Source organism: Cladophialophora yegresii, assembly GCF_000585515.1.
Source record: "Cladophialophora yegresii CBS 114405 chromosome Unknown aczIN-supercont1.6, whole genome shotgun sequence".
Classification (NCBI taxonomy): Eukaryota; Fungi; Ascomycota; class Eurotiomycetes; order Chaetothyriales; family Herpotrichiellaceae; genus Cladophialophora; species Cladophialophora yegresii.
The window spans coordinates 2956584-2977225 of record NW_006913050.1 but is presented as its reverse complement, the minus strand read 5'-3'; the positions used below and the strand labels follow the sequence as shown (position 1 = coordinate 2977225).

Genomic DNA, 20642 nt, shown 5'->3' with positions numbered 1-20642 from the left:
ACCAGTCGATTCGGAGGAGTCGGTGACAGCTAGCGGGCAGTCGCGGCTAGGCAGCTTTGCCGAGACATCAAGCAATCAACCATTCTCCAAATTCCCGCTCCGAGATCAGTAATTCCATGAACTATGACAACGGCAACAATATGCACGGGGAAACTCAGTCCGCTCTCCACCGATGCATGTTTTTGTGCCGAGGACCTGTAATTAATACGCATGTATGTGGTCTTGGCTGGTTTCTGTTCCGGCACTGAGGCGTCTTGATTCTATACATGCTACGTAACAGGTACCTCGCGTTGATAGACGGGGAGCTCCGTTTTCGTCTCTCCTTATGTTCGTTAATTGAGATGCCAGTCCACTCGCAAGATTAACGCCCACTCTTCAAGTCTGCACTGAAAAGTACGCTGGCTGGTGCTTTCGGAGGCTGTGTTCTAACACAATAGCTCTTCGCGCAACCATGGACCTTCTTCGTCTCGGGACCGTCGTCATCACTGGCGCGGCAGCAGGTACGTCTCACATCTACTCTAGTGAACATTGTGATCAAGGGGATGATCAACTCACGGATAGCATGTTCTCAGACGCGGAGTCCGTCATTGCCTGCTTGTTTGCCCAGTACGGCTGCAAACAAATATACCTTGGGGGTTCTCGGACTGCAACCCTCGACGAGTGCCGGCGCAAGATCCTGGCTGTCCACCCTTCAGTCCAGGTATTTGTGAGGAAGCTTGACCAGTCGGATGAAGGAGACGTCGACACTTTCTTCGCGTCGGTCGTGCAGTCCTTCACCCGGATCGACTTCGCCGTCAATCTGGTCTGCCAGGATCGAGAGCCTCAAGCAACCGTCGACATCTCGGCGGAGGACTACGCCCGGAGCTATACGGTCTATCAGAGAGGGGTGCGTCGTGATTTATCCTCCTATTAGTCAACTGATAATCCCACCATGCCCAAGGTCCCTCGTCGACTACTCACTTGTTGCTTGCTTGCTTACTACTACTTGTTCGCATGCTAATCTATCGACATGGAATCGTAGGCTTTTCTGATCCAGCGGGCCCTTCTCCGGCAGCTTCTCAAGCAAGAAATGTTGCCCGGCTTCGGCAGTCGAGGCAGCATCGTCAATGTCGTTGAACTCGGTGCTACGGCGTCCTTGGCTGACCGCCCGCTCGCGGCTGCCGTAGCCAACGCGATAGTCGGCCTAAGCAAGACCGATGCCTTTGACTACGCAACGGACGCGATCCGGATCAATTGCATTGCGGCAGACGAGGCATTGAAGCTGCAGAAGGGGATTGGAGTGGGCGAGAAAGCGCTGTTGCGCAGCATGGAAGGCATGAGGAGCGTTGCCAATGCCACGGCGTGGCTCTCGTCGCCGGGCTCGGGATGGCTGACCGGCTTGGTCGTCCCTGTGGACAAAGGTCGCAATCTTAACTGTGTTTGGTAAGCACAGGATGGGATGGGACAGGCTCGGATCAAGGTAATCAATTCATGAATCTATATCTAGCCAGCATTACCAAGCTCAACACACAATGGTCAGTGAAAGACATCCTTCTCCACGTATGACGGTGCACCAAGCCAAGACTCCCCTGGATGATGCCTTTCACAAGGATTCATTTGCAGGAGTGTAGCGATCATCATGACATGTCTCCGCGACTCTAATTACTGACAAAGTAGTTCACCGCTATCGGGCTGCCCAAGTTGGCCTTGTTCTCCCAATCATCCAGCGCAAACCGCATTCGAGCCACATTGCTATATTCCTTCCCGCCAGGAGGTGCATGCTTGGTGGCATCGAATCCTCCGGGCTGCTCGTAGAGTAGGAAGACATATCGATGAGGTGAACTGCCCGGTGGCGGACCTGGACCGACGTAGTTTGCAACAAATGGGGCACTCGAGGTCAAGACATTTGACTCAGCGGGAGCTTTGAAGCCCGGCTGAATCCAGTGCAGGATGGGCGAAAGCATGTTGAAGCTCGGATACGGACCGTCGAGATCGATGCAAATCACCATGTATGTCGCCGCACGGGAAGGGACCGTAAGTGCCAGCGTCGGAGAAAGTTTGGCATCTGTCGGGTTCATCAGTCATACAACTCCCTCACACGCTCGAAGACAGTGACAGCGGGTACGTATGCATACCTGAGCGAGGAACGTATTGGCCTGGCTCCAAAACCTTGCCGTCATAGCTCAGTTCGAGAATCTTGGATTTGTCGCTCGTGACGACGTCGAGGTATCGCTTGATCTTCTCGTCGATGGCCATGGTGACATGCTCTGCTCAGGACAAGCAGTCGACGCCGGTGTAAGTAGGCACTCGCGTAGAAGCAAACCCGTACACGTGAACTCGGCTAGTCACGGCGACATCTTGGTTGATTCATTGACACCACCTTGTCTGTCCCACTCCCTGGTAGCCTAATGATGTCGGACTTAACGGCATTCTGAATCAAGTCCATACAAACTGAGGAACGGGTTGGCTCTTCAAAGTGCCGACATTTGTGGCCGGGCATGCCGTAGGCTGCTGGAAGACGCTCCCCCGAATAGGCGCACGGCACGGAAGAGAGCAGGTGTTTCGAGTGCTGATCCACAGGCGGAAGGGTCTGCACGAGCAGCGAGTTGACAACGCCATTGCGAGGGGTGAATTTGGAATCCGGTGCAAGCGAGTGGCGCCGGGTACCCAGTTGGTCCAGGCAGGGCATAACAGGGGCACCACAGACTGGGAAAAGGGCGAAGGTTGGAGCGGAATCCATTCCAGAAGGTCTTCGGGCCGTCGGCCTTGAGACAGATATCGCAAGTCGACACTCTGATTGTGGGCCAGAGTATCGTTACCCTGTCTGTGTAAGCTTCTGTGATCGTGGTCTGCCAGCTTGCCGATTCTCTCCCCGGATACCGCACCTTCCCCAGTTGGGTAATTGAATGTCTGACGACTGTCAGTAGGGACAATTGTTACAAAAACATACAAATACGGTAACATAACCCGCCCCTTTTTGTCTGCTCAACCCCCTTCAACCAAGTCTCAAACTACCGAATTTTGTTCCTTCCCACCCTTCTGCGTCCGTGCCAACTCATCAACTGTTGACCTTTTTGTCGGGGCCCGACTACGACCTCTGCCCGCTGTAGCTCAGTCTTCCAACTGTGGCAGGCACAATGAAGGTGGTACACGGCGCTGAGATGAGCTATACCAGCAGCGGCTTGAAGCACCGGCCCGGAGCTCCATTGTTCAAGTTCTTGCTGCTGGGCGAAGAGAATACGCCTGATAATTTCCTTCTCATGCTGGCGAGACAAGAACGCTTCTACTCTCCGCGCCATCATCACAATTTCGAGCAGTTCCGCTATGCATACAAGGGCGATATCACGCTAGGTGAAGGTGAAGACTGGCTCTTGAAAGAGGGAGAAGTCGCATACTTCCCCGAAGGCGCATGGTATGGCCCTCAGAATGATGGGGACGCTGTGAAGGAGGTGCTTGTGCTGCAATTTGGCGGCCCCAGCGGACAAGGCTTCCTGAGCTTTGGCCAGCTGAAAGCGATCCAGGACGGCATGGACGCCCAGGGTCTTGGGAAGTTCGAGGGAGGAAAGTTCGTCCCGGCCAGCGATCCTTCCAAAGCCATTGATGGATACGAAGCGCTCTGGGAGAACAAACACAGCCGGAAGCTGGAGTATCCAGTTGCGAGATACAAGCATCCGTTGCTGATCGACTCCCAGGCTTTCTCCTGGCGGAAACTTGACCAAGAAGCACGTGGAAACGTCCTAGTCAAGCCTCTGGGGGTCTTCTCTGATGGCTGTGTTTCTGCACAATTCCTCCGTGCTGAAAAGGGAGGTTTGAGACTGCCTGAAAAGCAGGCTATACAGTTGCTCTTCGTCCGTAGCGGCACAGCCATGGTCAATGGAATGGAAGTACGGGAACAATCAGCGGCGCAATTGATGGTTGGAGAAGGTGCGGAGATAGCAGCGGACGACACGGCGGTGGAAATACTCCACTTTACCCTGCCTTCGCGCTTCGATTGAGCAAAAAGGACGGAAAGAGTTCTGTATAGGTTGTTAATGGATGAGATCGTGTGCCGCTGTGCCAGGCTTACCTGCAATCGTAAGAATGCCCGGAGATGTGCCTCTTGCCGTCTAGTAATCTAGATCGATCCAGATCCGGGTGCCAACTTGCACAGCGTTTGACAAACCCATGGAGCCCAAGGGAAATCTTCCGCGTCATGTCCCGTACTCGGTGCGGGGGCGGTGCATCCAAAGCCGGATGATGAGCTAGGTCCATAAGCGTCAAGCTAACAAGAGGCTGGTCACTCTCCGGATATGGCCCATGCATATGTACGGGGTAATCATACATAGCGAGACTCCCTCCCCCTTGTTCTCAGTTGGGGACATCCACGAAGCATTCACACGTTTTCTTGGCGAGAAGCTCTCCTTCGCGTTGCATATAGTCGCCTTTCGTATCCTATATCAGAAAGGTCAGCCGCTCCGGGTGTTGCTCGGATACTCCTCTTCCTCATCATCGAATTGTTATTGTCTCGAGGCAGCGCCACTAATCGAGGGAACAAGTTGCTTTCCTCGAATGGCCTCGACCAGTGGACGACCGTGGGGCCTGGTGAGATTCGCACGAAGTCGTACTTTCGGCCGTGCAGCGAGGCTGTTCGCCTCGCGCAGAAGTGTCTTCCTGTAGGAGCGACCACATCCGGACCTTGTCGGCATTGCACTAATGTCTCCCGGCCAGGCAGAGATCGTTCACCACCGCCACAGCGCGCAATTATGCAGAGCCATATAAAGCCATAGGTGGTTCTGCAGGGGCTGTATCCCAAACGCGAGGTGTCGACGGCAAGAACAACTCGGTTGTCACCGAGGCATGCGATCTCCTTGTGGTAGGCTCCGGGGGAGCAGGCATGTCGGCTGCTCTGACTGCTCAGCACTTGGGCCTCAGCGTCATTGTGGCAGAGAAGGAAGAGCAGTACGGCGGTGCCACTGCTCGCTCCGGTGGCTGGCTCTGGGTTCCTGGGAGCAGTATGGCCAAGGCTGCCGGCATTCGCGACAGTGTCGACGAGGCGCTCACCTATATTGGCCACGAGGCCGGACCGTACTTCAACAAGGCTCGCGCCAAAGCCTACGTTGAGACAGCACCGGAGATGCTTGACTTCGTCGTCGAAAACACTCCCGTGCGCTTCGAGCTGTTCACCGGCATGCCTGACTACCACCCCAACTCACCGGGCGCGAGTCCCGGCGGCCGCTGTGTGTATACAAAGGCATGGAATTCCCGTCCTATGGGCAACGAGCTGAGTCGCCTCCGGCAACCGTTACAGTCCATGACTGCGTTCGGCATGCAAATTGGCAACGAGGACCTGGCGACCTTTGTGACAGCCGGCCGAAAACTCTCATCCTTCTTCCGTGTCATGCAATTACTTTTGGGAAACACGGTCGATCGATTCCATGGAAGACCACCGTCACGCATCACCAGTGGGCGCGCGCTGATCGGCGGCCTTGCTCAGGCGGCTACCTCCAAAGGGACCCAGATATGGACGAACACTCCTGTCCGTCGACTCCTGCTGGAGAATGGGCGCGTGAGTGGCGCTCTCTTAGAACGAAACGGTCGCCACGTCAACCTGCTGGCCCGGCGAGGTGTCGTTCTCGCTACAGGAGGCTTCGCACACGATACGCAATTGCGAAATCAGTTGCTGAAGGACTCGATGACAGACGTGGGCACCAACCAGGTGGCCTGGGGTTTGCTACCGTTCGGCGTCACAGGCGACGGAATCCGGATGGCTAACGGCGCAGGTGCTCGATTCGATGACAAGGTAACGGAGCCGATTGCATACTCTCCAGTCACGAGGATATTCAACGCTGAAGGCGACCTTTCCCTTTTTCCGGTCTTCGTTGGGCGTGCAAAGCCCGGCCAGATCTGCGTCACCCGCAGCGGGAGACGGTTTATCAGCGAAGGCTGCAACTATCATGCTTGGGGAGAAGCACTAGTCAAAGCCACAAAGGACGAAGATGAAACTGTGGCCTGGTTTGTCTGCGATAAACCGTCGCTCCAGCTATATCGTATGGCCGCAGCGCCGCCCTGGCCGATGCCTTTCGGCCACCTGGTCCGCTCGGGATATCTGAAACAAGGGAACACCGTCCGCGAGCTTGCCGAGAATGCAGGCATTGATCCAGACGGATTGGAAGACACGGTGGGCCAATTCAACGTCCACGCGCGAGAAGGGAGAGATCCAGAATTTGGTCGTGGTGAAAACGTGTACGACCTCGCGAACGGTGATCCGGACCACAGACCGAATCCTTGCTTAGGCCCTCTTGATCGAGGCCCATTCTTCGCAATCAAGGCTACCGCGGGATGTGGTAGCACCCACGCTGGGCTGTCTACCGATGAGAACGCATGCGTACTTCGTCCTGACGGGTCTGTTGTTGACGGCCTGTATGCCGTGGGTAATGATGCAGTCGCTATCACTGGGGGCAAAATAATCGCTGGTGGCATAACCATCGGTCCAGCCATGACTTTCGGCTATCTGGCTGCTCGTCATGCCGCTCGGAGTACTGTACAGTAGCTGCAAGATTGGCCGCTCAACAGGCAGCAGCGACTGAGGGCTCACTGTAAGGCGAAGATAGACGATAGACTGGTCGTTCGATACCATCGGCTCGTAGGAAATTGAGGCAACCGCGTAAATGTAGGAAACCTACCGGGCTCCATGATGCCCTTCCGAAACGGAGGAAGTATGGCCGAATAAGGGCCCAGAATGGGGTCTTCAGCGTGTTTGCTCAGTAAGTTGGGTCAGAGTGGTTAGAGTGCGTTCAGTAATGGTCAGTTAAAGCTCAATGATGTTCGCTCCAAGCTCAGTCATGATCAATTGAAGCTCAATGAAAGCTCACTCGAAGCTCGGTTAAAGCTCGATTAAAGCCCAGCTTAAAGCGGCCCTCGTTGCCCCACCTGGTTCAAATCCCATGGCAGTTTGGGATTTTTGCCATCTAGAAATGCAGGGACAGTCACAGATGTGGCATTTGTCAATCACTGGCGCATATGTCAACAGCCTCCCATCCGCGCCATCCCTCCCTGAACGCACCTCCGCATCTCCGCATCTCTACAGTCACACGGTGTGACGCTATTCATGCCGTCAGCCACGCGGTGTTGATCCAGAGCGCGTCCTGTCAGTCCTTGCTACGTGAGTGTGAGCGACTCGCACATGACTTCGGAGACATCTTAAGCCATGCACGCGGTCAATCTTGTAGCGTCTTCAACTCAAGTGGCATGGAAATTTGACGCGGCCCAGGCGGTAATACCTCGTGCAGGCTTCACCTCATCACCGCAAGCTGCAGCGATTACCTGACGCGACGTCATTCAACGTGTCACTCGAGATGCGGAGGCTCCCCGCATGTTGTCGAGGCAAGCGAGGTTACTTCGATTAATGCTTGTAGTGCTTGTACGAGTACTACCATGCGTCGGGGTGTTGATCAACCGAACTGTCGTTGTCGTGGATTGGACGGATGACCACCTCTGGCAGTAGCTTCTTGCTCGAGATGGCAGGTCTCTGTCAAGGCTCTATACTAGACTACAGGTGTGCATTGCCGTCCGCGCCGACGTCGGCTGGATAAATGGAATTCATCTCCACAGTACTCACATATAAAGTCGCCGCAATGGGCTTGCGGGATGCATTCAGTCGCGTCCAGGAAGTCTTCGAGAACGCTAGCAAAATGCTATTCCTCGCTCTGTGGTCGGGTTTGCTAGCTTTGACAGCTCAAGGTGTGGCCCAAGACTATGGCACTTCTCCACCGGTCTACCCCAGCCCTCCCACAGCTGGAATCGGCTGGGATGCAGCATTCGCGCAAGCCGAGGCATTTGTTTCTAATCTAACGTTAGAAGAGAAAGCTCAAATGGTGACTGGAACCACTGGTCCCTGTGTTGGCAACATTGGCGGTATTCCCCGCGTCGGCTTCGAAGGGATATGCATGCAAGATGGACCTCTGGCAATTCGACAGGCGACCTATGCATCGGTCTTCTCAGCAGGTCTGACAGCGGCGGCATCCTGGGACAGAGGTCTCATCTTCACACGTGGCCTGTACATGGCAGCAGAGTTCAAAGGTAAAGGTAGCCATGTTGCCCTTGGCCCAGTTGTCGGACCTCTGGGTCGCTCCGGCTATGGCGGACGTGGATGGGAAGGCTTCTCACCCGACCCATACCTGACAGGTGTGGCGGCGGAACAGACAATCTGGGGAATGCAGCAGGCAGGCGTGCAGACTTCTCTCAAGCATTATATAGGCAACGAACAGGAGACGCAGCGGAACCCGGACCTGTCGATCAGTAACACCACCATAGAAGCGGTATCCTCCAACATCGATGACCGTACTATGCACGAGCTATATCTCTGGCCATTTGCAAATGGCGTCCGGGCCGGGACTGCTTCAATCATGTGCTCCTACAACAGGCTTAACGGCTCTTACGGTTGCCAAAACTCTAAGACTCTCAATGGCCTGCTCAAGACGGAGCTGGGCTTCCAAGGTTACGTCGTGTCGGATTGGCAGGCCACCCACGCGGGCGTCGATGCCATCAATGCTGGTCTTGACATGGATATGCCAGGTAAGTCTACCATTTTCAAGTCAAATCTACACAACATGCTGAATGTATAGGACCCGTCGGTGGTTCCCAGAACGCCTCATTCTTCGGAGGAAACGTTACACAGGCAGTCAACAACGGGACACTCAATCAGGACCGAGTTGATGATATGGTGAGGCGGATCATGACTCCTTACTTCCACCTAAAGCAGAATGAATACCCACCAATCGACGGGTACGAGCCCACCCTGAACTCAAGATATCCACCGTACCAATATCCATTCACCTTGGGCGCCTCGAATGTCGACGTCCGAGATAACCACGCTCAGTCGATCCGGGAACTTGGCGCAGCAGGGACAGTGTTGTTGAAGAACACCAACAATACACTGCCTCTAAAAGCCCCGAGGACGATTGGTGTGTTTGGAAACGATGCTGGCGACGTGGTTGATGGGTTGTACTTCTCAGGAGCGCCCTTCCAGCAGCCACAGGGCTATGGTAAGAAGATCACGATATTATCCTGTCCCCTGCTGCCTTGCTAAGTTCTTCTCCCAGAGTATGGTACCCTTCCTGTTGCTGGTGGTAGCGGAACCGGGCGGCTCTCTTACCTCGTCACTCCGCTCGACGCGATCAAAGCCCGGGCAGCTCGAGACGGCTCTCTCGTTCGATACATTCTGAACAACACCTTGACCACGCAGCCAGGTGCACTGCGCACCATCGCGCCAGTACCGGAAGTCTGCTTCGTCTTTCTCAAGTCCTGGGCATCAGAGGGCTCAGATAGAGTGTCACTGGAGGCGAACTGGAACAGCACCGCCGTTGTCAACGCCGTCGCAGCAACTTGCAAGAATACCATTGTCATCACCCACTCGGCGGGCCTGAACGTAATGCCGTGGGCAAATAACCCGAACGTGACGGCTATCCTCGCGGCGCATCTTCCGGGCCAAGAATCGGGCAATTCAATCGTCGACGTCCTTTATGGTGTCGTCAACCCGAGCGGCAAACTTCCCTACACCATCGCTCTCAATGAATCCGACTACCGCTTCGCCGACATTACCAACTCCACCGAGTTGCAGCAGACGGAAGACCCGAACGCGTGGCAATCCAATTTCACCGAGGCCCTCCTGATTGACTACCGCCACTTCGACTACTATAACCAATCTGTGCTGTATGAGTTCGGCTTCGGTCTTTCGTACACCACGTTCGATATGTCCACCCTCGACATTGAGCCCGCGGTGCCTAGCTTGGAGATCAGCCCGTTGCCGGACGCAGTCCCTATCGTCCCGGGAGGGAACCCGACGCTCTGGCAGGTCCTCTACACGGTCAATATCACGGTCACGAACACGGGCGACGTCGCCGGCGCGAGTGTTCCCCAGGTGTACCTTGCCCTGCCGCAGATAGCGAATTCCGTTCCCACGCCGAAGAACGTATTACGCGGCTTCGACAAGATCACTCTTCAGCCGGGCCAGTCGCAGACGGTCAACTTCCCATTGACGAGAAGGGACCTGAGCTACTGGGATGTCAACATGCAGGAGTGGGTGATTGCCAGCGGGACCGTCGGAGTCAACGTGGGCTTCAGTTCTAGAGACATTAGGCTGACGGACCAGTTTGTGGTTGTTCAGGAAGGTTGAAAAGGACGTGCACGTCTCCTGATACCAGGAGCTTGTCAATTGTCAATGGTTCGCCTAGAGTGCCTTGGGGGTTCTAGAGCAATGTGCAAGGGTGAGTGGAGCCAATGAACAACGTCTGACTTTGAATGGGGAATTTAATTTATCGATAACCATTACTCCTATCCTACAGCGGAGGCAGCGCTTCCCTACAGACAGGACAAACAAGCCTGAGATTCATCCAGCCCTCCAGACAATCGGCATGGAAAATGTGCCTGCACGGCGTGACCATGTAGTTTCTCTGCTCCAACCAGGCTGTCCCCGTGCCTCGACCAAGTGCATGATCTGCTTTTGACAAGACCGGAACGTCGATCTCATTCATGCAGATGGCGCAGTCAAACACTTTTCGTGTCCTGTCGTCCTTGTCTTTGGCTTCGGATGCCGAGGCCAACAGGCCAATAGACATTCCTCCAGCCTCGACCTCGTCCTCACGGAGGAGAGGATGGTAGTCATAGGCGGGCGGGCACCAGGAATTGCGGACCAGAAGACGCGGACCGAGAAGGTGTTGGATGAGAAGAATCGCGACCTGCAGCCATAGCCAGGCCAGTAGTACAAGCGCAGTAGTCGGACTGGTGTCGATGTTAAGGATGTTTCGGTCCTCGAAGTACCAGTAAAGGATGGGCACTGCCCGAAGGATGCTGGTCCCCACGACGTATTCCCAGCTCAGAGCCTTACGGCAGTTACGCATCGTGTTACGGTATATCTGCGGCCACCAGAAGGAGAAGTAGCAGAATACCAGAAGATTGGCATAGCCCGATCGCAGGCCCCGGGGCCATGACATGGCCCAGAGTGAGAAGAACATGAGTAAAACAAGCGAGAAGTAGAATCTGCTATAGATGGCGGCGAAAGATGCACGTGGACTAGCGATCTCGGCAGGCACCGGGTTATCCTGATCGGACGGAATAATGATGGGTGTCGCACCTTCGGGTCGCGGAGCTGTTACTGGAAGTGGTAGTCCGACAGTCCCACCAGCGCTTGTAGGAGCCGGTGCTGAGGCGGGAGCGGCTGTCGGCATCGGCGTCGTAATTGGAGCTGTTCGCTGCTGCCGCGCTTGCTCGGCACGTTGAGGGTCGCCGACCTGTACTGTCCATATATCGAAGACGAATTTCACCTCCAAGAAGGCAACGTGGACGCAGGACAGATATGCGGCGGCCGCGACCATCAGGAAAGCCGATGCATCTACCATGAGCAGAGCAATAAGAGCGAAAAGAAGTAGCCCATCTCCTAGCGCAGCAATGACAATACTTTGGTAAGCAATTCGACTTCGAGTTGAGGGAGTGGCGGCTTTCTCCATTTGCCGTTTGAGAAGCGCAATTTGTAGCCCAATGGACAGCACAAAGGCGAACAGCAAACGCTGAGCGAGGGTCCAATATGCCTCAATCTTGGGTCCCGAGATGGTCGGAGATAGCAGAATGTAGCCGCAGTCGGGCGAGAAAATGACGGCTGAGTAGGCGAGCAATGGAGGTTGACCTACTGGAGCGCCCTCTGGCCGAACAAGCTCTTGTTCGACTCGATGTATAAAGTCGGTCGCTTTGAGGTTGTCGGTATCCCGAAAGCGATACGGAATCGGCTGCATCCAGATGATGAGTTCACATTGGGGCGCGAAGGCTAGGCCATCAGCTCCATCATCAAAGACCTTCTCCCAGTTACTGTGCACAGTCTCGTTCATGACAGGTATTGACAGGTCGAATGAAGCAGCGTCGGGTGCGAAGTGAGGAAGGGCTGGTAAGGCATCGAACTTGGAGCTGGTGGTAGTCATGATGATCATGCCGGATGGGAAATGGACTCCTTGCAATTTTGCTTGCCACCCATTCCCGGGAGATGAGTCGGTCGACAGGGCGAGTTCTGCTTTGATAGCAGCGCCTTCATGACTCAGTCGATCTTGAGAGTCAAACAGAGATAGGCTGACTTCGCCTTTCGGTTCGGTAACATTCCTCTCAAACCAGTCCGAGAGGTAGTCCTTTTTTGGATCTACGGCTGTCAGGTTGAGCGCAGGCGAGATGCTTGGGATGTCATTTCTAAGAAACTGGCCTCGAAGTCCGCCAGTGACTCGCTCGTAGATCGGTAAGTCTGCGGTTGGGTCAATTCCTTTCCAGTTGGTTTCGAATTGGCTCCGACTGAGCTGTTGAGCGAGAGCCAGAGAGTCCCATTGATAGCCGTCGGCTTTTCGAAAGCCGGTGAGATTCAGCCAGCTATGGGATTTGGGGTTGAGTTGGCCGTATGATGAGTTGGCCAATACGTCTGCTTCAGCCTGCTGTTGTTCTTTTATGGAGTCAGCCTCGAACTGCCGGAATCTTCGCGCGGGTTGCTCGGGCGTCAAGAAGATGAAGAGCAGTAATACAATGAGTAGCACAACTCGTGGACCCTCCATCCACTGAATTGCACCTTTCTGCGACTCATCGCAGAGAATTCGATGATATGATAGGAGATCAAGTGGGAAAGGTGATAACTTACTGCCATATCGCCTGCTTTGGTGACAAACGGAGAATCACTTTCCCCGCAAACCGGCGCGTTGCCCTCCCCCTCCTCAACCCCTGTTTATGTATGAAAGTCAGACCACCCCCAACGACATGGTCTCCCTACTCGTACGTTACAAGCACTCATTCGAGGCACAGACGGATTGTCGCATTCCATACCGCGCTCATGCTGCCTGCGCTCTGTAGCGCAATCTGCCTTCATGGCTGACACAATGCCCATACCACTTCCTCCTCGGACGCCGACACCACCTCCCGATGAGCCGTCCTCGCCTCAGAAACTCCTAGCATTCGATCCGAACGCGCCATTTGACCCAAACACGCTTTCCCCGCACACATACGAATCTGAGCGTATGTCTTCAACCGGAGCCTCGTACTTCTCGACTTCGACACCAGAAAGGCAGCGTACAGGTGGGAACAGCAACGGAGCAGGCCCCTTCAACTTCCAGCCGTCAGCGCTGGCTAAGTCCCCTGTGATCAAATCTGTTCGTGATTCTCTCAGGATACTGTAGGCTGTCCCGGTGCATCGCAAGATTGCTGACTTGTCTCCCGTGCGCAAGCAGAATATTGGTCAGAGACGAGGCCACAAGTACAAGCATAGCAGTGTCTCGCACCAAATCTTCCTCGAACCCCCTTCTCGACCGCCTCTAGCTCTACCGAATTCTCTCCCTATCCCGACCTTTGCTGAGTGTCGAGCGAGCATGACGAAGGATCAGAAAGTGCGATTCTACTGGAGCATATGTCACATGGCTGTTGCAGGGTACACGGCGTCGAACTCGCACGGCTCATCGGCAATGGAAGCCCTGTCACATCTGATATTCTACGACTCTCTTGGCGCTCTATTGTGCGTCTTCGTTGAGGTGCTGTCAAACTTTGAGGTATGGGGTCGGTCTAGCGTACGACATCCTTTTGGTCTACAGCGCATGGAAGTCATTGCGGGTTTTGCTCTGTCGGTGCTACTGATTTTCTTCGGCTTCGACCTGATTTCCCACAATGCAAAACACGCTCTGGAAGGCATTGGTCACGAACCTCATCACCCTCATACCCACGAACGAGTCACAGCTGGCACCGTGGATGTGACCGCCATCCTGGCGCTTGTCGCGACATTAATATCTGCAGTCGGCCTGAAAAACCATGCGCGGATAGGCAAAGCGATGCGGTTTGCCGCCATGGAGAACCTGCCTTCCCTTCTCAGCAATCCATCTCACTTTCTGACCCTCTCCTGCTCGGCAACTGTAATTTTGCTTCCTCTCCTGGACCTCCATACCTACGAGTGGGTCGATAAGATAGTCTCGTTGAGCATCGCCTTCTCGATGCTCTTCCTGGGCTTCCATCTGGGACGAAATGTCGGCTCCATGCTCCTCATGTCGCTACCTTCAAAATCCAACACCGACCTGTCAGAGGTTGTGGAAGCAATCGAGTCAGATCCCTTGGTGCGAGCAGTCGAGCAAGCCAAGTTCTGGCAAGCCCATTACGGGATGGGTATGGCCAATCTGCGACTGCGAGTGGTTGGCAGCGAAGAGAGTCTCGTTAAGCTTAGGGAAAAGATTACGAGCATCGTCCGCAACAAATTGAGTGGCGGATATGGCCTGGGAAGCAATGGGCAGAAGTGGGAAGTGAGTGTACAATTCAAGGTCGAATTCGAGACCGCAATGAGTGCCAGCCATAGCCATTTCATGAGTCCCTCCAGCTGGGTGGTGACGGCTTGATAGGAGACTGGGCTCAGCAAAGCAGGACAGGAACTGTATACATATGTACAAGTATTCGAACGGGTTAACGACTTTATTATGTCGAGACACGACAAGCCCTTTTCATCATGTCTTGGTAATCTGTATCGGCCACCATCTCGTCCCTGTTTGTCTGAGTCGACGGCATTGTATTGGATGCCACTTGGATTTTCTCGTCCGCGTTGAAAGGGACACATGCAGTCCACGCTGGAGAACTCAATGTTCTAGGGTAGCCTTCCGAACGGCCGTGCTGGATAACCCGGATTACATTTCGGGGCCGACTGGACCACATCTTTGTCAGGCGAGCAGTTCGACCGTGATAAAGATATACATGCGTCCCCCGAGCCAGACTTCCATAAGTCTTAACAACACCATGCTCATGTCCCACGCATTTTGACAGTCAGGATAGCTTGCTTGAGAATGGCCCCCTCCATGGGCACGGTTTCAGCAGCGCCAACTTCGTCGATCTTCTCTCTGACTGCCTGCAGCAAAGCCTGCGCTTCTTCCGACGAAGCTCTCCTCTGGTGCCGTTTGTTTGCCAGCAGAAGCTCCACCTTTTTGCCCTTCTTGAGGAACTCCTGCATCTGCTTCATCTTCAGCTGCAGATCGTTGGCACTAATGGCCCAGTTCAGCTCCAGCTGTTTCGGCCTCTTGTCCTTCTCCAGGCGCTTCTGATTGCGCTTCTGGTCTTCCTGACGGTTGATCTTCTGAATCAGCTCCATGCGCGAAACGACCTGCACGATTGGTATCTGACCATCGTCCGGTTTGTTCATTTGTAGGACATATTGATTGGAGCGGTCGATCGAGTCCAGCAGCTGATCAAGCCACTGGGGGTCTGACAGCGGGGCACCTGGAGTTTTCACCTTGACTTTAAGTGCTGCGATCTTCTCGTTGAGTGGGAATTCGGAGATCTTGTCGTCGATTGTCTTGATTTGAATCTTGCCTGCAACCCGTCGCTGGTCGATCACAAGTCTGGGAGTCGTGCTAAAGCATCGGCTCGAAGCAGCTGGCGCCGCAGTCCGCAGCAGCGGCCGGGCGATTTGAAGCACGAGAGACTGCCGCATCCAAGAACGTCGATGGAGGTAGATGGGAGTAAGTCGTGGAACAAGAGCTCGCGCGACTTCGACTCAAGGGGAGAGGGTCTGCGAAGTTTAAAGCGGCGTGCTCCGGAGTGGCGCATCAGGTCACCCGACAGCAAATGAACAACATTTCAATTTCTCCGCAGCAGGATGTCGCGCTGAACTGCTCTGAGCTCACGTGCCGCTCACTCAGCGCCCGCCGCTTTTCAACAGCTCTCCCCCCTCCGAGAGAAATCTGGACCCTGAATATGCAGCCCATCTAGTGACTTTTACGGAGTACAGCTTCTTACACTTCCCCTGAGTGTGTATGCCGATGTGCGCGAGAGCTTTTAAGCTGCGAAAAGGTCTTGGACTGGCAACAAATACTATATAGCCTTTACCTGCTGTGGCTCGAGGTTTCAGCACCAGCAGAAAGTCGAGAATACATGGTCTCATGGTATTGGTATCGCGACTGTGACCGACCGCGCTTAACATTCGGACGCGGCAGGACCGTGTACGGTTTTAGCGTTTGGGAGATAGGCAAACATTTACATAGGCGGCGACGCCTGTTTCCCAGCCTTTTCAAGTATCTCGTCTAGATGAGGTTTCCATCTCTGACATATAATTCGATCGGTGCCCCCTCTTCTCAGGCTTGTAACGTTGAATCCTTTCCATGTCAACTCTTCTACTTTGAGTCACGGACACTTCCGAAGGATATTTGGGGTCTGAATTTCACGACGCAATCTTCCAACTCCGACTACAAGCATCGTCTCGGAAGCTTCCGAGCACAGTCACTTCTCACAATGCCACCTGGCCAGCTGTAGTGGTTATATGGCTAGCTTCATTTATCGGCTTTGTGTGCGTAGTGATCCAGCTGGTCGTCCTCAATCGTGTCATTAGAGGTGCGGCACAACGCTATCTGGATTTCGCTTCGGCTTGGTACCTCCTGTCCATACCCATGAATCTCGTCCCAGTTTCGAGAACGATCATGAATCTATTTACCGCCGTTCTCTACCTGGTTGCAATTGCAGTGGGAGCTTCTCAGGCTGGAACGCGCAACGGACGCACAAACACAAGCTGGTCTTGTTCGATAGTAATCTTGTAAGTCAGGCAACCTACCCCGACTTGAACTAGAATGGAGCCTCAAACGAACGGTTCTATGATCATCGAACCGGTGTCTTCATGAATATTAAATCTCGTGTCTTTTGAACGACGGAGGACGACCAAAGCGGCTCGACTAGTCTTCCAGATTCTCTCTAATCTTGCATCTGAATGGATTACCGCGACCTCTCCCCCTCCTAGAGCCAGCCCTCCAGTTGACATAGATCACCCTTCTTGACCTCAACAGCAGATGCGAAATATAGGCGACAGTGCCATCTTGTGCCTTGCGACCTGCCAGCACGGCTGACGAAGGCTCTGTTGAGGTGATTGTTGAAAGCTCGTTGATGGACATTCGGAATAACATGTGGAAACAGAGTCTGGTGAAAGGTCAGGGCAAACCGGCAGACGTCGTTGGCCTCGAAGGCGCAGTTGCCCATCTCTTAGGTAGGAAGATGAACCGCATACAAAAGTATTCATAAAATGTCACAGGAATGCTGAAAATGCTGGGAATTACCTGCGATATTCCACTTACGTAGATAGATAGTTGTGATTCGTGTAATATGGCGTTTGCAAAATCGCACGACCTAATTCCAGGTGCGAGCTGAGTGTGCCACAGATTCAGCACACATGGCCGTCGAGGAGCTAACAGAATAGCAACTCGATACTCGGACCGTCCCTGAACTCGCTCGAGAGGAGTATATCGTGTTTGTTGAGGGACCGAATGACTGTTGATGGACCGGTACCGATGAACAGAGCAGATTCACCGACAAGTAGGACTTGTCTCCCCTAACGCAGGACAGCTTGTGATACCCAGTTGCGGACACGTTATAGGACCACCTATTGTTGTCAAACGGTATCGTACAGTCGCCGTGCAGGGAGCCTGCTTACGTGGTATTCCCTTCGGTCCGCAGATCGTCGTTGTCGCACGTCTCATAGCTCTTCACAATCTCCTGGCCACCGGCTCTTCCGCATTCCTCTCTGCATGTTTCCCGGTCTATTGCTGAAAGTCAAAATCGTATTCGATGGGAGGCCCGGGTTTCGAAGGTCTACGACGGTGGAAGTCCTGTACCAAGTCATCTGCACCTGGGAGAAGGTCGAAGGGTGAACGCCGTTCAGGCCCCTACGTTCTGTTACGACTGCGCTCAAGGACTATGCATCGGCTTGTTGGCTCCATCCATTACGGTCAGATGATTGGTCACCTTGTAGGTTTGCTCTGCTGTGTCGGGCGCAAACCTGTCAACGCGGCTCCTTTCGAATCGCTGCCGTGGCCGTTGTCTCAAAATATGCCTTGCAGCAAGGCAGATCCCGGGCTCGGTGACAATCCCATAGCCAGTCTGATGCAGCCATGTCTTGGTTTCGGAAGGTTGTTGAGCAGCTGAAATCACATGGGTTCCAGTCAGATAAGTGAGGGATTCATAAGACCGAGTAGATATCGTAGTAGTGAGTGCGACCTTAGGTCGCTGTGGTCAAAAAATCAGATGATTCTGAGGAGCCCGCCCCAAGAATCACCGACGACGACAACTACCACAGTATTGAAGGCAGAACTCCATCTGAGGATGGAATATACTCGGCCTTCTGTCGCTGTTCGTAGTCAGTAGACGTCCAAGGTCTGCCATCATGGGAAAAATTTAGTTACTCACAACTCTATCGCTGCTTTTGCTTGCGATCACTACTTGGTTTGATAGGAGTTTATAGGCGCAAGGGGTTAGGAGGCTTACGACTACAGGACCAATCACTCATGCTGATGAAGGGTTATCACGCAAGCGTGGGCGCCTGCAGTGACAAGCTACACAGTACGGGTGAGTGCTCACCCGACGCCGCAAGCCGGGGGTGAGTACAGGGCGGCATCACCTTCGGCCATATTCGGGGTGAGTTGGGGGCAGTTGCGACAGATCTCCGCAGTTTCTACAGTAGTTACTCCTGGACGCCGCATTTGAGGTTCGAGTACGTTCAAAAATCCTACTGTAATGTGTTGCTTCCGTTCTACCTCGCTCGCTTTGTCCTCTTCCCGAGTCCATGTCCTCTTCACCAAAACCGCTTGACCGAGCTGGCATCTGGTCGTACGTTCCTTTTACTTCCACACCTCGCCGTCGTTCAATCGGTAGCGGACTGCCTCGTACCACGACGAACACCGCCAACGGTCGGCCGTGGAATCCCTCTGCCGCAAAGTCAGATACACACTTCCTCGCCTCTGGCAGGAGCCAGTCTCACATCCTGGAGTCCGTACAGAACGCCTGGATGACTCAAAGTCGCCAGGCCAAGTATGTCAGGACCGGTGGCATCCTTGCTCTCATCGTCCTGTTATATTGGTTCATGTCCGCTGGGAGCACGCCCGTCCAAAATGTCTATACACCTACGACGTCTCCTACGTCGCGATGTACAAAACCGCACGATCCTACAAAGCCCCTGGTGCAATACGCAATTATGATAGATGCGGGCAGTACCGGGAGCAGAATACATGTCTACAAATTCAACAACTGCGGGCCTACGCCTGAGTTGGAGAATGAGGACTTCAAGATGACTGAGCCAAAGCCAGGCGGCTCGGGTTTGAGTTCGTTCAAGACCGACACTGAGGGCGCAGCTAAAAGCCTTGATCCTTTGATGGAGGTCGCGATGAAATCGGTCCCGGATGAGTACAAGTCATGCACGCCGATCGCAGTCAAAGCGACTGCAGGCCTCCGGTTGTTGGGCGAAGACATGAGTCTTAAGATCCTGGAGGCTGTCAGGACCAGACTCGAGACACAATACCCTTTCGCCGTGGTATCTCGGGAGAAGAATGGCGTAGAAATCATGAAGGGGGAGGATGAAGGGGTGTTCGCCTGGATCACCACCAATTACCTCCTGGGCAAAATTGGAGGTCCTGATGAGAGTCCCACGGCAGCCGTGTTCGACCTAGGCGGCGGCTCTACTCAGATCGTCTTCCAACCGACTTTTAAGAAGAGTCCACACGGAGGCATGCCCCAGACAATGGAGGAAGGCGATCACAAGTACAAGCTGAAGTTCGGAGGCCGGGAGTTCGAGCTCTACCAGCATTCCCACTTGGGCTACGGCCTAATGTCTGCCCGAAAGGCATTGCACCAACTCGTCCTCGACCGGATGCACAAGCAGAATCCTGGTTCGAGAGCTTGGCTTTCCAAACCGATACCCAACAGCTGCATCTTACCTGGAACACAAAAGAAGGTCACTGTTGAAATGCCTGCGGACCATGAACTCGCAGGTGAACACGAGGTTGTCATGGAGGGCCCTGTCGACGCGATCCCGGCCCAATGTCGCGCTCTCGCAGAAGCAATTTTGTACAAGGACAAAGCATGCAATTTGGCGCCCTGCTCGTTCAATGGCGTCCACCAGCCGCCGCTCGAGAAAACGTTTGCGAGGGAAGACATCTTTATCTTTTCGTACTTCTACGACCGTGCCCACGAGCTTGGCATGCCCGAGTCATTCACCCTGCGCGAACTGCAGGATCTCACTGCCAAGGCCTGTGGCGGCGAGAAGACTTGGGACGCCTTTGCTGGAATAGAGGGTGCCATTGACGGCCTCAAGGAGCGCCCCGAGACTTGCTTGGATTTGAACTTTATGTCTGCGCTATTGCACACGGGATACGAAATGCCCATTGACCGCGAAGTCAAGATCGCCAAGAAAATCAAGGGCAATGAGCTGGGTTGGTGCCTAGGCGCCAGTCTACCTCTGCTGGAGAAGGAGAGTGGCTGGGAGTGCCGGATCCGAGAAGTCTCGTAGTACGACGTTATGAATGTGCTGCGAGGAGGCATGGGTGGGTGCCCACGCGCATGGCGTCGGCGAGGTCAAATGAGGACAATGGTTGTATTGATACCCTTACAGAAACCGTGGGCAGGATTGAAGTGCAATATTTCAGGGGCGCTGGGGCGGAAACGTGATAAGAAGCAGGGACTGTAGCCGCACGGAATGTAATGCATCGACATGGGTTCGGACAGAACATGAATTCTGATCGAGACAGTATCGCCATGCTATCTCTGTGCCATCCCACCCATCGATAGAGCTCTGGGAGTGATCGTTGTGAATGGGGAGCACTCCGAGTCTAATGTAATGGACATTCTCTAACCGTCGTGGTATCCTTCTCATGCCTTCGCCAACGCTA

General features: G+C 54.1%; 9 protein-coding genes across 9 annotated transcripts; 6 read left to right on the top strand and 3 right to left on the bottom strand.

Moving 5' to 3' along the window:
* Positions 1-451: 451 nt before the first annotated feature.
* Positions 452-1426, top strand: A1O7_09104 (uncharacterized protein; the record flags this gene model as incomplete). Its single annotated transcript, XM_007763093.1, has 2 exons — positions 452-886; positions 1022-1426. 2 exons carry the CDS (start codon positions 452-454, stop codon positions 1424-1426), a joined length of 840 nt encoding a protein of 279 aa, XP_007761283.1.
* Positions 1427-1637: 211 nt separating this feature from the next.
* On the bottom strand, positions 1638-2235 carry A1O7_09103 (uncharacterized protein; the record flags this gene model as incomplete). The annotated part of the gene is made up of 2 exons (XM_007763092.1): positions 1638-2044; positions 2115-2235. 2 exons carry the CDS (start codon positions 2233-2235, stop codon positions 1638-1640), a joined length of 528 nt encoding a protein of 175 aa, XP_007761282.1.
* An 881-nt stretch (positions 2236-3116) lies between these two features.
* On the top strand, positions 3117-3974 carry A1O7_09102 (uncharacterized protein; the record flags this gene model as incomplete). Its single annotated transcript, XM_007763091.1, has 1 exon — positions 3117-3974. The coding sequence occupies one exon, from the start codon at positions 3117-3119 to the stop codon at positions 3972-3974; it is 858 nt and encodes a 285-aa protein (XP_007761281.1).
* An 878-nt stretch (positions 3975-4852) lies between these two features.
* On the top strand, positions 4853-6508 carry A1O7_09101 (uncharacterized protein; the record flags this gene model as incomplete). Its single annotated transcript, XM_007763090.1, has 1 exon — positions 4853-6508. The coding sequence occupies one exon, from the start codon at positions 4853-4855 to the stop codon at positions 6506-6508; it is 1656 nt and encodes a 551-aa protein (XP_007761280.1).
* A 1141-nt stretch (positions 6509-7649) lies between these two features.
* On the top strand, positions 7650-10132 carry A1O7_09100 (beta-glucosidase; the record flags this gene model as incomplete). Its single annotated transcript, XM_007763089.1, has 3 exons — positions 7650-8532; positions 8583-9002; positions 9060-10132. The coding sequence occupies 3 exons, from the start codon at positions 7650-7652 to the stop codon at positions 10130-10132; spliced, it is 2376 nt and encodes a 791-aa protein (XP_007761279.1).
* A 163-nt stretch (positions 10133-10295) lies between these two features.
* On the bottom strand, positions 10296-12539 carry A1O7_09099 (uncharacterized protein; the record flags this gene model as incomplete). The annotated part of the gene is made up of 1 exon (XM_007763088.1): positions 10296-12539. One exon carries the CDS (start codon positions 12537-12539, stop codon positions 10296-10298), a length of 2244 nt encoding a protein of 747 aa, XP_007761278.1.
* A 318-nt stretch (positions 12540-12857) lies between these two features.
* Positions 12858-14351, top strand: A1O7_09098 (uncharacterized protein; the record flags this gene model as incomplete). Its single annotated transcript, XM_007763087.1, has 2 exons — positions 12858-13127; positions 13206-14351. The coding sequence occupies 2 exons, from the start codon at positions 12858-12860 to the stop codon at positions 14349-14351; spliced, it is 1416 nt and encodes a 471-aa protein (XP_007761277.1).
* A 395-nt stretch (positions 14352-14746) lies between these two features.
* Positions 14747-15433, bottom strand: A1O7_09097 (uncharacterized protein; the record flags this gene model as incomplete). The annotated part of the gene is made up of 1 exon (XM_007763086.1): positions 14747-15433. The coding sequence occupies one exon, from the start codon at positions 15431-15433 to the stop codon at positions 14747-14749; it is 687 nt and encodes a 228-aa protein (XP_007761276.1).
* Positions 15434-18544: 3111 nt separating this feature from the next.
* Positions 18545-20263, top strand: A1O7_09096 (guanosine-diphosphatase; the record flags this gene model as incomplete). Its single annotated transcript, XM_007763085.1, has 1 exon — positions 18545-20263. One exon carries the CDS (start codon positions 18545-18547, stop codon positions 20261-20263), a length of 1719 nt encoding a protein of 572 aa, XP_007761275.1.
* Positions 20264-20642: the final 379 nt, after the last annotated feature.